General features: G+C 40.8%; 1 protein-coding gene across 6 annotated transcripts in view; it reads right to left on the reverse strand.

Annotated features, from left to right (window-relative positions):
- The window catches only part of PLD5 (phospholipase D family member 5), a 307,787-nt gene that overhangs the window by 92,257 nt on the left and 198,114 nt on the right, over positions 1 to 17,416 (reverse strand). For all 6 annotated transcript variants that reach the window (XM_064383654.1, XM_064383653.1, XM_064383655.1 and 3 more), the window contains one exon: positions 7,381 to 7,508. In XM_064383654.1, the coding sequence (XP_064239724.1) occupies positions 7,381 to 7,508 (128 nt within the window). The remainder of the gene's footprint in view (positions 1 to 7,380; positions 7,509 to 17,416) is intronic.

Genomic DNA, 17,416 nt, shown 5'->3' on the forward strand with positions numbered 1-17,416 from the left:
CATCGAATTGGCCTTCACACCCTCATAATTCAGCCCTGCCACTTCCCCACTTAGTCCCGGCCGTCGGCTCTCTCCCCGTGTTCCCCGCGGCTCACCTGTGCACTTTCTCTCACTTCGTTCCAGTGCTGCCGGCTCCTGGCTCTGATTACAGGTCTTCGGTAGATCCCCTTGGCCTGCAGGACTGACTCCACATTTTACCCTGGGCATCTGCTTTGTCCCTAAGCTTATTCTTGTCCTTTCCAGCTCTATGTTCCAAGGCTTTTTAACCGGGACACTTTGCTCCTGAAAGAGCTGCTCACAGAGCTTCCAATACTCCATGCCTGTTTCTGACTCTGGGTCTTTGTTTACTCTGTTCCTTCCACTTAGAATACCTTTCTTTTTTTTTTCCCCACTTAATTCAACATAATTTATTTGAGATTCGTTCATCAACATCTTGTCTTTTTTGATTGCTAAGTAGTTTGTAATTGTACAGACATGCTACAATTTCTTCATCCATCTTTTATGGGTATCGTGGCTGTTAATTTATCTATCTATCTATCTATCTATCTATCTACCTACCTACCTACCTACCTACCTACCTACCTACCTTTATTTGAGACAGAATCTTGCTCTGTCACCCAGGCTGGAGTGCAGTGGTGTAATCATGGCTCACTGAAGCCTTGACTTCCTGGCTCAAGAGATCTTCCTGCCTCAACTTCTCACGTAGCTATGATTATAGGACACACCACCACACTCAGCTAATAAGCAAAATACATTTCTTTCTTCAGCACACCCACACATGTGAGCTCACCCAGTTCACTCATCATTTCAGGTGCAGCTCAAATTCCATCTTCTTTCTGTGACCCTCACTCTTCAGTCTGCAGAGAATGTCCTCTTCCCAAGTCCCAGAGTACTAATAGCTGACAGCACTCATTTAGCACCAGGGCTGGCTTCAGGGGCACGTGACCTGTTTGGGCGCCCAGGGGTCCAGGCTCAGAAGGACCCTGTGCTTGTCTTTATGCTCTACCGTCACATCTTGGCATTCTTGAGCATTTTTAAACAGGTGATCTCATTTTTTTTCATTTTGTCCTGGGTCCCCCAAATTATGTCACTGCTTCTGCTGGGCACCTTTCTTGCATGGTGATGTTTACCTTAAAGAGTGCTTGAAGATTTTGTTTTTCAAACTGAATGGTAAACTTTTTGTGGGCTTTTGTCATTTTGTTTCCAAATCCTCCACCATAACGAGCGCAGTTCTCTACCTATAGTAAATGTGCAATAAATATGTGTTTATTACCTTTACCACATGAGATCAAGCCCTGGCTTGCCAACTGTCTAGTTGTATTGTTGCTGAGGAGATAGAACCCTAAAATTACCAGCTTTTGAATCAGATATTTTTCTTAAGGCAGCATGTTGGCATGAAAAGAGCACTAACCTGAGAGTTCTGAGACCCGATAGTCCTGATGCTGACATAAAGAGAGGAGGGGCTGCAGGGAAGTGACTTATTCCTGTTCCCCATCCCTACCTCAGTCTTTGCATCTGTCAACAGGGAGGGATTGGCTCAGACCAGTATTTGGTAAAATACGTAGGCTTCAAGGAATGCTTGATGCATAAAATTATGAGGCTAGGTGCAGTGGCTCATGGCTCTAATCCCAGCACTTTGGGAGGCCAAGGCAGGCAGATAATGAGGTTAGGAGATCAAGACCATGCTGGCCAACATGGTGAACCCCGTCACTACTAAAAATAAAAAAATCGGCCGAGTGTGGTGGTGCACACCTGTAGTCCCAGCTACTCGGGAGGCTGAGGCAGGGAATCGCTTGAACCCGGGAGGCAGAGGCTGCAGTGAGCTGAGATCATGCCAGTGCTCTCCAGCCCAGGTGACAAAGCGAGACTCCATCTCAAAAAAAAAAAAAAAAAATCATGAAAGGATTTCATAGTCAATCAGGTTTGATGAATGCTGTATACTTTCCACCCTCTTAGAGTCACAAAGCACATTAGCATGCTACAGGCTCTGAGAAGTCCCAAGACAAAGAAACCCACTTAAATTAAACCCATAGGGTCTCAGTCTTGGGCAGCATAGCCTCCCTTTCTCAAGTGATGACATGACGATCTCACTTAAACCTCATTTCATAAAACACATCTTGGAAAATACTACGTTGATTATTCTGTGATATAATTTCTGGTTCTAAGATTAGATGCATCAGTGATTCCAGATAACAAGCAGATCCTGGGCTGGCTGGTCAGTTTCTTCTCCCTGCCCAAGTTACAGGAGAAGGTCTGGGCAGGTTGCTAAGCTCCAGGGTCACTTCTTTTTTGATCACAAGCATCATCCCACCCCTGTGCTCCTGTACCCCAAGATCTGGCCTGTTTTCATATAAACCTTTTAGTTCTTTCACAATATAGACTGAGATGAAAATAAACATTGATGAAGTTTAATAAATAGGCCTATTCCTGTTTGTTCTAATTATGCTCAAATGCACACTCTGAAACTCTCTCCTCCCCAGAGATGCCAGATTCTTGTGACAAATAAACCTATCGAATCCCACCTTCAACTTCAGGCTAATTTTAAGAGGATTTGTTTGAAAAAGTGTCAATGTGACTTTTTCTAAAAACATGATTTTCACGTTTTCCTTCCTGTGGCTTCTCCTATTTCAGCATCCTGCCTCCAGAGCCCCGCGGTTTGAAGACCGCTTTGCCCTTTTCTTTTGGCTTCACATGCTGGTTAGTCTTTTATTTGCTCTGTTAGCACGGTACTTTTTATTCCCTCCATGGTGTTTTTAGGAGCTCTTGAATTTCACACACGAATCCAGACCCCTGTGTGGAAAGCCTGGGGTGGTGTTCTCTTTCTTCCACAGGACTCCCCGCAGCCAAGTATTCTAGGGGAGCGCCTGATGCATGCCTTGTGATGGTGCATGTGCTTTACTGTGTTTTTAACAAATTGAAGGTCTGTGGCAACTCTGCCTCGAGCAAGTCTATTAGGTTCCTTTGTCCAATGGCATGCGCTCACTTCATGTTTCTATGACACGTTTGGGTTGTTCTCATGATATTTCAAACATTTTCATTATTATTATATCTGTTACGGTGATCCGTGATCAGTTACCTTTGATGTTACTATGGTCATGGTTTCGGGACACCACAAACCGCACCCATCTAAGTTGGAGAACGTAATCCATAAATGTGGCATGTGTTCTGACTGCCCTGTAGACAGCTGTTTCCTTGTCTCTTTCCCTCTCCTCGGTCCTCTGATTCCCTCAGACAACAATATTGAAATCAGGCCAATTGATAACCCTACAATTGGCCTCTAAGTTTCAAGTGAAAGGAAGATTTGTATATCTCTCAGTTTTGTGGGTTGTTTGTTGTTTGTTTTTGAGATGGAATCTCACTCTGTCACTCAGGTGAGTGCAGTGGCACAGTCTTGGCTCACTACAACCTCCGCCTCCCAGGTTCAAGCAAGTGTCCTGCCTCAGCCTCCTAAGTAGCTAGGATTACAGGCACCCACCATCATGTCCACCTAATTTTTGTATTTTTAGTAGAGATGGGGTTTCACCACGTTGGCCCAGCTGGTCTTGAACTCCTGACCTCAAGTGATCCACTCGCCTCAGCCTCCCAAAGTGCTGGGATTACAGGCATGAGCCACCATGCCCCACTACATCTCTCAGTTTAAATCAAAAGCTACTACTAGTGATGAGCCTCTGTGAGAAAGGCACATAGAAAGCCAAGATAAGCCAAACAGTTTTCCAAGTTATGAATACAAGGGAGAAGTTCTTGAAGAAAATTAAAAGTGATACTCTAGTGAATACATAAATGTTAAGAAACAAAATAGCCTTCTCGCTGACATGAGAAAGTTTGAGTGGTCTGGACAGATGATCTAACCAGCCACAACATTCCCTTCAGCCAAAGTCTAACTCAGAGCAAGGCCCTTACCCTCTTATACTCTGTGGAGGCTCAGAGAGGTAAAAAAGCCGCAGAAGAAAAGCTGGAAGCTAGCAGAGGTTGGTTTATGAGGTTTAAGGTATGAAACTGTTCTGTAACACAGAAGTGCAAGGTGAAGCAGCAAGTGATGATGCAGAAGCTGCAGTAAGTTATCTAGGAGACCTAGCTAAGATCATTGATGGACCTGGCTACACTAAACGACAGATCTTTAATGTAGACAAAACAACCTTCTATTAGAAGAAGATGCCATTGAGGACTTTCATAGCTAGAAAGGAGAGAATTCAATACTTAGCTTCAAAGTTCCACAGGACAAGCTATTAGGTGCTGATGCAGCTGGTGATTTTAAGTTGGAATCAGTGCACATCTACTCTTATAAAAATCATGAGACCCTTAAGAATTATGCTAAATCAACTCTGCCTATGCTCTATAAATGGAACAAAGCTGGGATGATAGAACTGCTGAATACAGCATGGCTTACTGAATATTTTAAGCATGCTGTTGAGACCCACTGCTCAGAAAGGAAGATTCCTTTACAAATATTACTACTCATTGAAAATGCACCCATTCACCCAAAAGCTCTGATGAAGATGGGCAAGGAGATGAATGTTGTCTACATGCCTGATAATACAACATTCATTCTGCAGCCCAGGGATCAAGGAGTAATTTCTACTTTCAAGTCTTTTTGAAGGCTAGATAGCTACCATAGATAGCTATTCCTCTGACAGATCTGGGCAAAGTAAATTGAAAATCTTCTGGAAAGGATTCACCATTCTAGGTACCATTAAGAACATTTATTGGCTGGGCACGGTGGCTCACGCTTATAATCCCAGCACTTTGGGAGGCTGAGGTGGGTGGATCACCACCAGCCTGGCCAACATGGCCATTTCTGCTGAAAATACAAAAATTAGTTGGGCTTGGTGTGTATGCCTGTAATCCCAGCTACTCAGGAAGCTAAGGCAAGAGAATTGCTTGAACCTGGGAGGCAGAGGTTGCAGTGAGCAGAGATCATGCCACTACACTCCAGTCTGGGAGACAAGACAAAACTCCATCTCAGACATGTATACACACACACACACACACACACACACACACACACACACACACTTCACGGGAGAAGGTCAATATATTAACATTAATGGGAGTTTGGAATAACGGGAGTTTGGAAGGAGTAGATTCTAACCCTCATGGATGACTCTGAGGGGTTTAAGACTTCAGTACAGGAAGGCGCTGCAGATGTGATGGAAAGAACAAGAGAACTAGAATTAGAAGTGGAGCCCAAAGATGTGGCTGAATTGCTTCAATCTCAGGATAAAACTTGAATGTATGAGGAGTTGCTTCTTATGAATGAGCAAAGAAAGTGGTTACTTGAGATGAAATCTATTCCTGGTGAATATGCTGTGAACATTGTTGAAACAAAAAGGATTTAGAATATTACATAAACTTAGTTGATCTTTGACTCCAATTTTGAAAGAAGTTTTATTGTGGGTAAAATGCTTTCAAACAGCATCGATACTACAGAGTAATCTTTCATGAAAGGACGTCAACTGATGCGGCCAACTCCACTGTCGTCTTATTTTAAGAGATTGAAATGCATTTTCACAGACTTGGGATTTTTATGTATTGCCAAAGCCACCCTAGCCTTTAGCAGTCACCACCCTGGTCAGTCAGCAGCCATCAACATCGAGGCAAATCCCTCCACCAGCAAAAATCTTACATCTACATCTGAAGGCTCAGATGACTGTTATTTTCTAGCAATAAAGTATTCTTAAATTAAGGTATGCACATGTTTTTACATAGTGCTATTGCACACTTAGCAGATGACTCTATAGTGTAAAGGTCACTTGTATATGCACTGGGAAACCAAAAACATGGTCTTGCTTTACTGCAGTGGTCCAGAACTAAAGGTGAAATATCTCTGATGTTTGTCTACAAAAGAAAACACACACTGACTTTATAGTTTTTGAAGTTCGACCCAGAGATCAGTGAGTTTGCAGAGCTCAAGTATCGAGCAAGAGTAGTTGGCATTCTGTGACCACCATATCATCATGGATTTGCAACTGGAAAGATTCCAGCGAGTGAAAAGTTTCTTGATGAATTTTCCTGTTACATTTTCTTAAAGAAAAGGGCGAGAGAGAAAATCTATAGCTTAGCATCCCAGCAAGATCATGAAAGAGAATGATTTTTTCCTAAATGTATTTATTTTAAAAGACTAGTGAAATAAGGATGAGCGTTTGGAGCCATATGGCTTGGGTTTGAATTCCTGCTTTGCTATTTCCTGAAAGGTGTTCTTGAGTAAGTTACTTACCTGTGTCTCAGCTTCTTCCTTTGCAAGATAAATTATAAGAGTAGTATTTCCAAGAGAGAGTTATTGTGAAAATGAAATGCGATTATACTCTTTACATGCTTAGAAAAATGCCTAGCATAGAGAAAGCCTCAATTTTTTGAAACTGTTATTATTATTTCTTCTACTTACCATAGATATAAGATAATAATTGATAGCAATAGTCATTGATTTCACTAGAAAACTTTACAAAATATAAAGCTGATAACATAAGTTTAACTCTTGGAAAATGTATTATAATTCTTCATGTAATTGTTAGCCTCAACTTTGTTCAATTAAAATCTGTTCTAATGCATGAATCCTGCTAAGCAATGCTTCATGTCACATTGAGGTGGACCAAGAAAAATTCCACATAGTTAAGCACAACAGAAAGAAACACTAATTTAAGATAGATGATTAGGTATAACAGCGTGATCCCAAATTTTGAGAGCTGTGGAGAAATAGTGGGCCGGGGAGGAGACAATATCTGTGTGTAGGTGTGGAGAGGAAGAGGAGGAGAGAGTTGATTTAAAAAGATGTTCTGAGAAGGTCAGCTAGTCTTCCTAAGAAGCCGGTGACCAGGAACCTCCTGCCACTGGACCATCAATGGAAAGGTGGTGATTCTCTAATCCTCTGCAGATTGCCTCTGACACAAATAAATACATAAAAATCCCAAGTCTGTGAAAATGCATTTTCAAGACATTTGAAGTTAATCATTTGTTAAGAGAAAGATGATAACATCTTCATCTTGAGATTTATTAAAGAAATAACTCAAATGACTACTATCCTAAGACATTATTCTATACTGAATTTGTGTGTTTCCCTCTGTCTCATAGATGATTATGCAATATCATCCTGAAAATATAGGTCTGGGTAATATAAATTACATAGCAACCTGCTCTCAGGAATACTGGAGCAGCCTATGAATTACAAAAGCATTGAAGCCATCGCAGTTTTTACTTTTGTAAGATGATTCTGACAAGGAAAGGTTTATCCTTTCACACAAAAGGAAGGTGAGCCTCTTAAAACTACACAGTTAAAAATAATAAATGCTGTAGGTTTTAGTATCCTTATCTACAGTAGCTTGCTTTATGGAGGTGGTAGCTTTGAGGATGACAGAACTCTGAGTTTATATAACACAGAAAGATTACCTGTCCCAGGGATTGCCAGTCCAAACCTGCACTGCCGATATATACATGTTGTTTGTCCACGATCCAGAAGGAGGACTGCAGCCGGCCTTTGTTGTAAGCGGTCATGTTCATGTACGTCACCTCGGCTCCTAGGAGTTCAAGGAGAGCCTGGTCAGCCTCTGCGTCAAGGCCCTGCCGGGGCTGTCAGTCACCTACCAGCGGCAATACTCATGGTACTCCATTTGTCCCAATTGACATTTAGGAAAGCTAAATATTTATGTTAGTTTGGTGGAGAGAAGGTCCCCAAGGTACTATTTTGTTCCCTAAAACAAAGAACGTTAGAAAAAAAAAAAGCCAGGGGAAATGCCTTTTCCTATGCCTATGGCAGAGGAGGTTTTGTATATAGTGACAAGACCATGGCTTCTCAAGTCAGACAGATCTGTATTGAAATCCCGGCTCCACCACTTGCCATCTGGATAGTGAGATAGGTACACCATACGCAGTTTTCTCTTCGAGTAATTTTAATACAGTTTGCAAGCAATGTAAGGATCAGTCTTGCTCAGTATCACAGCTCTCCTCAATAAGACATTGGCCTTATTATGCTTTCTATGCATTACTCATCCTGTGACCCTTTCACTTGCCTTTACTTCTTCATTTCTTCCCTTTATATAATTTAATTTGGGTTTGGTCTCTTCTTGGTCTTTATCTGATAGTTCTTTATTTTGGGACAGAGTCTTGCTCTGTTGCCCAGGCTGGAGTACAGTGGTGCAATCTCAGCTCACTGTAACCTCCACCTCCCAGGTTCAAGTGATTCTCCTGCCTCAGCCTCCTGAGTAGCTGTGATTACAGGCACATGCCACCCCACTCAGCTAATTCTTGTGCTTTTAGTAGAGATGGAGTTTTACCATGTTGGCTAGGCTGGTCTCGAACTCCTGACCTCAGGTGATCTGCCCACCTCAGCCTTCCAAAGTGCTAGGATTACAGGTATCTGATAGTTCTTAATTTAAGCAATGATTATTCAGGCTTTACTGAAGTGCAAACCTGAATGGTCAACTAAATCACTCAGAACATTGTTAACATCAAAAATATATTTGAAGAGCTGAATGTGACCAATTATTTTAGGCTTTAGGATCCAGTGTCAAGCCTTTATGTATTGCTGCTTCAAATGCATTCACAAATTTCTCAAAAGGAGCACACAGTCCATTTAATGCAAGGGTATTTAAATAAATTTCTGCTAACAGTCTCTCCCCTTTAAAAGAACAGACCTATATGCATATAATTAGTGAACTAAGCTATTCTGTCTTCAGATATTCACTATTAATGAAGACTGTGTATTCCAGGGCACACTTCATTGTCAGAGCCTTCATTACCAGAGGCACACAGAAGACTGTGTGCAGAAGGATGCATGTCAGGGTATCAGAAAGGAAGGAGAGCCATTTACACGATGAACTTAATACTTAACTCTTAGGAAAATGTAAATGACGCATCTAGCTTCCTTGTGGCAGGAGGCTGAAAAGAGATGTCATAAGGTTGGGAGACAGTCTCTCAGGGAAAGCCAGCACCCAGGCAGATTTTCCCCGAGGGTAGAGCAGTTTCTTTGTCTTACAAGTGATGGGCACATCTTTCTCTGCCTCCAGCCATCCTGGAATAGTAACATCCAAAAAAGAGCTGCAGATCCTAGAGGAGGAACTGTTGGGTATGGCAGAATCTGAATGTCCAAAATGGGTAGATACCACGGCAGGTATGGGGACACCCGAATCTGCATGGAGGTGTGGCTGGCCCCACAGACAGCTGCCAGGGCTCCTCAGTAGATAAACAGAGCATTTGTCCTTAGAGACTGGATGAGTTCCCTAAGTCTGCCATAACAAAGTACCCTAGACTGGGTGACTTAAAACAGCAGAAACCTGTTCTCAGCTCTGGAGGTTAGAAGTCCAAAACCAAGGTGTCAGCAGGGCCAAACTTCCTCCGGGACATGCAGGGAAGCAACATTCCTTGCCTCTTCTGGTGGTGCCCACTCAACTCTGGGGGTTCTTGACTTGCAGCTGCAGCCCTCACATCTCTGCCTCCCTTGTCCCATGGCATCTTCTCCCTGTACCTGCTTTCTTTTCTGATCAGGACACTGCTCAAGTTGGATGAAGGGCCCACCTCCACTACAGTAATTAACTAATTACATCCGTAAAATCCCCACTTCCAAGTAAGGTCACACTCTGCAGTTCTGGGGATTACATCTTTTACATATCTTTCTGGGGGACACAATTCAACCCATAACAGAGACCCCGGTTACTTTAACTGGCCATGCTTTTTAATAGCAATAAACCGGCCAGCACTGAGGGAAGCCCCCTCTCCTGTCTCTGGGAGGAAGAGAATGAAGGTGCCCTGGTGCTTGCCTCAGATTCCACTTCAGCACGCACCTTGTCAAGCCTTCCCCTGCTTTCTTACTCTGCCTGGAAACTACTCGAGCCCTCGGTGACACTGGCTTGCCCTCATCTCCTGGTGTGGCACACTGTGTCTGAAACTCGGCCCCATGACCAGTTGCCATCCTGCATCAGACTGTTTATTAGTTCTCAGAGTCCTCAGTCCTCTGCAGCCCAGCCTGCTGGCCCCCAAGGCAACACTGAGTCTATCTGAAGAGTCCACTGGGGACTGTCCCTTTGTACCTCTCCATCCCACACCCCATCTACACTGCCCTAAAAGTACCATGTTATTTTGCAATTTAGCTTAAAGAGTTTGACCTCAGAGATGACGGGTCATGTGTAACTCTCCAGTCAAAGGCTCTGCAGCTATTTACTGATGCCTAAAATTATTTTTACAAAGGAACAGTGTCATTCCTTCCACAAACCTTGATTGAATATCTAATATATACCAGATGCTGTGCTATGTAAAATCAGGGATAAAAGACCTCAAGCGACTGGTTCAAATTCAAGCATATGAAAATATTGTCTTAGACCCTTTGGGCTGTGATCACAAAACAGACAGAAATGTATTCCTCTGAGTTCTGGAGGCTGTGAAGTCCAGGATCAAGGCATTGGCAGATTCGGTGTCTAGTGAAGGTCAACTTTCTGTTTCACAGATGGTGCCTCCTCATTGTGGCCTCATGTGGTGAAAAACAGGACGGCCTCTCTCTGATTGCTTCTAAGGGCACTAATCGCATTCATGAGGGTTTTGCTGCTTTCATAACCTAGTCACCTGCCAAATCCCTCACGTCCTAATACCATCACCCTGGGGGTTAGGATTTCAACACATGAATCTGGGGGGATACAAACATTTGGAGCACAGCAGTGCCATCTTTAACATGATGAGGATCTGCTCCAGTTCTGCTGCTCAGACAGGAGGGGCACCGAGGAGCTGAGAGATTGGAAGGTGGAGTCCTTACTGCTGTATCAAAGAAGCCCAAGTGAAGGCCAAGAGCAAGAAAGACAGAAAATTGCTTCACAGTCAGCCCAGGGCCAGGGATCCCTGTACACAAGCCAGCAGAGCTGTGTGTAGAGATCAAACTATATGTAATGCTAGTAATTCTCATTTATTGAATACCTGTGTGCCCAGTGCCAAGTTAGCTACCTTACAACAGCCTCATATAGCATAAAATACTGTATTAGTCCATTTGGGCTGCTATACTAAACATCACACACAACAGAAATGTATTCCTCAGAGTTATGGATGCTGTGAAGTCCAAGATCAAGGCTGGCAGATTTGGTGTCTAGTGAAGGTCGCCTCACTTTTCCTATTTTAGTACACAATAAATTCATGCATGTGGGGAAAGAAAACCCACTGAAAATATTTGATGATACATCTGAAAACACATTTTTTTTTTGCATATGGTTCATGGACTATCACTTCTCCATTACAAATTATCTATCTGTTTTTCTATCTAAATATTATGCTTCATCTATCTCTGAAGATATGTTTTTATCTTTATTAATATCTGGATATATATATATATACACACATACACATATAGTTATATCTAAGAAGTCTCTCAGTTTATTCAATATTCTACTTAAGAGAATTTATATTTACATGCACTTTTAGAATATGTTTGTTCATTGGTTATAGAAATTATCTTCATCCTGTTGGGTCTTTTTGTAATATGTATTAGGAAGTGATGGTTAAAATACAATGCTATCTGACTACAACACATATTTAATGATTAAAAAACATATAATATACCACTTACTGCATTTATGTGCATCACCTAAATTTGAGCTTATTTTATAGTGTTGTGTTAAAATTGCAATTAGCAAAGACAGTCACATGCAGTACAGGCCTGAAGATTTAGATAAAAGGGCAGAGCAATTTTTCTATTTTTCATGCATTACATTTATGCAAATACAGACAATATATAATAATAAATCGAATTATTTCCATTGACATAAAAATCTGACTAATTTTGTAGGAGAGATGACTTTAGTTTCTACTTCTCAAATAATTTTAGGCCTTTTTTTTTTTTTTACAACGTGCCACATACTTTTAAAAAATGTATAGAATGCCACAATTTTGTAAGCACTAACAGGAACACTTATTTTTATGACCCAGAAGACAGGGATCCTACATATTAAAGAGTCACTATGTTAAAATGACAGCAGGAGCTATGTGTAAGAAACATGGAGTAATTTATGAGAGCAGCTCATCAATATTCACGGAGACTACTCAAGCTTAGTATCCACATGCAAGAGAATGCTGAAAACCAGCCCCTTTTTGTCCTATTACTGGTTTCATTTTCTCCATGGGAATCACCAACTCACAGGAAGCCTTTTCTAAAATTCTAGGCGGGATTATTCAGAGCTAACAAAGACTTTGCGTTACCAAACGGTTAATATGTTCAAAACTAATATTTAGGTGAGTAACAGTTTTTAAATCCAATACCATTAGAAATCCACAGGTTTTAAGAAAATTATTTTCCATTTATATTAAGGTACAATTTGCTCATAGTAAAATTCACTCTTTCGGGTATAGAGTTCTTAGAGTTTGGAAAGACAGTCACGTGACCACCACCACACTCGGAATCCAAACAGTGTCATCGCCCCCAGGTTTCTTTTGCAGGGACTTCCTCTTCAAACCCCAGTCCTTGGCAACCACTCGTCTGTTTTTTTGTGCCTATAGTTTTGCTTTCGTAAGAATGTCATAGAAATCGAGTCATGGAGTATGCAGCCCTTTGAATCCTGCCTCTCACTTAGCATAACGCATGTAAGACCCATTCATGTGGAATAGTGTTTGTTTCTCTTTGCTGTCGGGTGATATTTCATTGTATGGAATGAACCACAGTTTGTTTATCCATTCTCTGGTCGAGAAACATTTGGGCAGTTTCTGCTTGCTGGTGATGACAAACAAAGCTGCCGCAAACACTCATACATACATTTTCTTGTGAGAATGCAGTTTTCATTTCACTTGGGTAAATACCTAGGAGTGAGACTGCTTAGTCATATGGTAAATATATGTTTAACTTTATAAGAAACTGCCAACCTGTTTACCCGAAGCGTCGGCACCAGTTTGCATTCCCACCAGCAATAACTGTTAGTCTAAGTCATTCCGTATCCTTGCCAGAACATGGTGCTACATTTACATGAAGTTTTCCCTTTAAATATTATAGACTTCTAGGATCAGAAAATATCTTTAAATCTGGCTTGATTTAATTAAACATATTTTGAAGACAGCTTTGAAAGTATATTAAGTATGATTAACCAATTTTTGCTTTTATAGATTTCTTTTCTAACAGGAAAAAAAATATTGTCAGTTTCTCTGTGTGCAGCCTCATGACTGATTGCCCAGAGACCTCAGGATGTCAACTGAGAGATGCGTACATCACCAGGTGACATGTCAGGACCACTGCCTCATGGCTGGGCACAGCTGCTGGTGATGAGTCCAGATCTCTGCAGATCCTCCTGTTTTCAGCCCAACACTCTAGTTGTTTAACTTATAATGAATAGGCATTATTGGTGACTCAAAATAATGTTTTTTGATGCCAAAACCAAAAGTGGTAACTCAAGAGTATACACTTGTTTCTCTTATTGCTTTATAAAATACTCTTATGCTATCCAGGCAGTCCTAATTAACTCTTAAACAACAAGCAAGGCTAAGGTTCAGAACTAGAAATGTTAAACTACAAAAATGCTAACTGATGGGGTGAAAAGTCAGGCTCCAGTTGGTCATACTAATCAAGATAGAGTGATATGGCTAATCTCCAGGTTTTACACATGTTAAAAGTCAGGAAACTTCAAACCACCCATTACAACTCCCTTGAGCTTTAACAGAGATGCTTCATTGAAATTTAATAGCGAATGTTCCTAGTTTTGGAGGGGTTCTGTTTCTTTACTAAATTATTCTTATGGTAGTAACCAAAATATTGCACTTTATTTTATATATACATTTCAATGCAAGTAATTCTGTGTGAAAATTTAATAGAGAAAATGAAAATGTTAACTAAAAAGGTATTAAATAAAAAGTTTTTTAAAGAAAAATGTATAATGCCATGATGAATTGGGAATTAATGTTGCTACTTTGAAGAATCAAGTTGACTGTATGTACACATATCTTAAAATAGGTATATTCTTGAGAGCCTTCCTCTAGCAAGACTTTCTAGCATTAAACTTAATTGTTTATCATAGATCTGTTCCAAATCCCATGTGGTAGACTTAGTAACTAGCTCATCTATAGGTTATTCTTTTTCAGGACACGAATGTTTGCCTTATAATCAGATTTCAGAGTCTCTCACTGTTTTAATTTTTTTAAGAGATGGGTCTCATTATGTTGCCCAGGCTCAAGTGATCCTCCAGCCATAGCCTCTTAAGTAGCTGGGACTATAGGCATAAGCCACCACACCACCACACCTGGCCTCTTCACTGCTCTTTCTTTCTTTTCTTTTTTTTTTTTTTAAGAGACAGAGTTTCACTCTATCATCCAGGTTGGAGTGCAATGGAGAGATCTCACTGCAACCTCTGTCTCCCAGGTTCAAGCAATTCTCCTGCCTCAGCCTCCTGAGTAACTGGGAGGCACATAGCACCACATCCTGCTAATTTTTTGTATTTTAGTAGAGATGGGGTTTCACCGTGTTGCCCAGGCTGGTCTTGAACTCCTGAGCTTAGGCAATCTGCCTGCCTCAGCCTCCCAAAGTGCTGGGATTACAGGCGTGAGCCATTGAACCCGCCTCTCTTCACTGTTCTTTATGTGTGGATGATATTACATGGGTAGGGCTAAACGCCACTGCCAATTTTCCACAGTACAGATCTGTAGGGACCATTCTTTGATGTATGTCTGTCACATGCTTTTTAGGACGTGTTTGTGATTCTACTACTTTATGATCAATTTAAAAATTCCTGGACTCATATGTTATCAGAAACAACTCACAGATACTATCAGATACTTGCTGAGCAGGAGTAGCTAATTCGTCACCCCAGGATACTCATTCCCATCTAAAATTGCTGAAGAATTACTTATTATCACTTCCATTCCGAATCTTCTCCAGAAGCTTGTTGGTATCTCTAGGTTAAACACTAGTTTCTAGCTTAAAACTAGTTTCTAGCTTAAAACTAGTTTCAGAACTAGTGTTATCAAAATGGAATATTAGATTCTGAAGAGGTTTAACACTGGCATGTTCACATTTGCACATTACACTTACACATAAGGAAGATGGGAGGAAATGAGCAACTTGAAAGAGACAGCTGGTTGAACAATTTAATTCCAGTGAAGATAAGGAAAGTTTAATTCTACCTATCCTTGGATTGATGTAATCAAGATCTGTCTTCCATATATCTAGCAATTCTCTTTTTGTCTCTCTCATGAAGGGGAAACAAAATCTTCACAGGCCATTTGTGAGTTGATGCATGTGTAGTTTACATTTGCATCATTTTTTTCCCTGTCAACACCTTCTTTTAATAGTACCCGATGCACCCACAGGACACAGAATGGGAAAGTGTCGGTCCCATGTGAAAACATTAAGTCTGTATTTGGCCATAGCTGATTGGACCAAATGTAGGCACTGATCTAAGCTGAGCCAACCAAGTTTCTTCTTTTGGAAATTCAAAATTGAGCCACAAAGTAAGTCACTTAAAACAAGCTGTGTTGGGGAGTCATACACATGCAGAGGTTGACATGACTGTCCAAGTCTACACAAAAGAAAGATAAGAGAAGACAAGCTTCAGAGAAGGAGAGAAGGAAGGAGGGAGGGGGAAGGAGAGGGAGAGCGGGAGGGAGGGAGGAAGAGAGAAGAAGGGGAAGGGGAAGGGGAAGGGGAAGGGAAGGGGGAAAGGGAAGGAGGAAAGGAAGGGGAGCAGAGTACCAGGAGAGAGCAAGCCAGAGTTTGAAAAAGACACTGTCCTCGCAGGAGAGAGAAATGATGAATGAGAAAATGGCGGGGAGACCACCCCCACTCTCTCAAACCAGTTCCATGACTTTCTGTGAGTTCCTCTAAATCTTTTGCATAAATTAATTGTCATTTAAGCTGGTTTCAGATGGACTTTCTTTCTTAAGCTATTCTTATGGTATTAACCAGATAATACCATACTTTATTTTGCACATAATTTTTGAAGTCCCTCAACCTTTATATGTGTGCTTTTAATATTAGACTAGAACTGTTTAGTTGTGGCCTAAAAACTCAAGCAATTTTTAGCAAAGAGCTTGTGGTACAAGTTCCATGAGTAAATGATTCAAATGCTGAAGATTTAAAATAAACATCCTGTCAAAATACTCATCATGATGACACAAAAGAAAACACGCTAGTACACTGTGGTTAAAAAGTAGAAAATAAAGTTCCACGTTCCCCATGGATCCCCATGGCCATGATGAAAATCAAACAGAATTTATCTCCAAGTTCATTTCCAGGAAGCCTCGTTTTAGAAGCATATTATCAGCAGCTTTAATATGTTTAATGATATAACACATAGACCTTCAAGAGAATGTATGTAACTTATAAGTAGATTATGAGACATAATAAAATGGATACTTGTCAACCTTCCACCTTACTAAAAACTAGAACCTTACCACAATGTACTATTAAAGCTGTGTTTCTCAATTAGGGTTCATTCAGTTCTCCAACCCACCCACTGCCCCATCCCCAGGGGACATGCAGCAATATCTGGAGACATTTTTGATTGTCGCAACTGTCAGGGGGCTGCTATTAGGATTTAGTGGGCAGAGGCCAGAGATGCTGCTAAACATCCTACAATGCACAGGACAGGCCCCCAAACAGCAGCATTTCAGCTCAAAATGCTGACAGCCTCAAGGGTGAGAAGCCCTGCTTTAAAGTTGTGTTTATGCTTGATCCCATATCTCTACCACTTTCCTGTAATGCAACCACTACTTAAACTCAGTATTTAACATTATCTTATTTCTAAAATATAATTTATCCCATATGGATGCATTCCTAATAGCATTATAGAAATTAATCACTCGCTTTTGAAAAGAATGCTAATGAGCCCCAAGCATATATCAAAGGGAAACATAGCACTGTGAATAATTATAGATTTCTGGAAAGGTTTTCACCTGTTCCCTGAAAGCAAGGTTTGCAGCAGAAATTTATCTGATCCATCAATCTCTTCTTCTGAATATATTAATTTGTGGAAACAATGAAAAAATTATAGTTCGCCCGTTCTTGGGGGCTTTAATTTTTATTAATCAGTACAGTTCAATCAATTTAATTATCAACATTTTAGAATTCATTGGCTAGAAGGCTAAAGGGGAAACACCAAAGGGTGAAAATCGTCTGTCATGACACGTCGTTGTTTTAAAAGAATTCAGTAAGTGAGAGTCAGGAAACTTTTAAGATAATCAATTAGGTCCTCCAGTTGCAAAAATAAAAAGAATATTAAGAGCACAATGCATTTTTAATTTTAACATACCTATTCAAATACTGTCAAAACTACGTGGTAGAATTTCTCACAGGTTGCCTTTGATTCTTGGTTTTTAGTCTAGAGCTTTGAACCCATAGGGGTAGTTTCTAGGAGTCGCCTCTTCCCTCTCATGTTTTTGTCTTATGATTAGGATATTCTGCTTCTTGGGAAATACTGTGCTTTGATTATATATGTAAACTTCTAGTCCGACAGTTAAGCTATCTACAGGAATGTTT

Source organism: Aotus nancymaae, unplaced genomic scaffold (genome assembly GCF_030222135.1).
Source record: "Aotus nancymaae isolate 86718 unplaced genomic scaffold, 86718_ANA_hifiasm-v0.15.2.pri h1tg000032l_0, whole genome shotgun sequence".
Classification (NCBI taxonomy): domain Eukaryota; kingdom Metazoa; phylum Chordata; class Mammalia; order Primates; family Aotidae; genus Aotus; species Aotus nancymaae.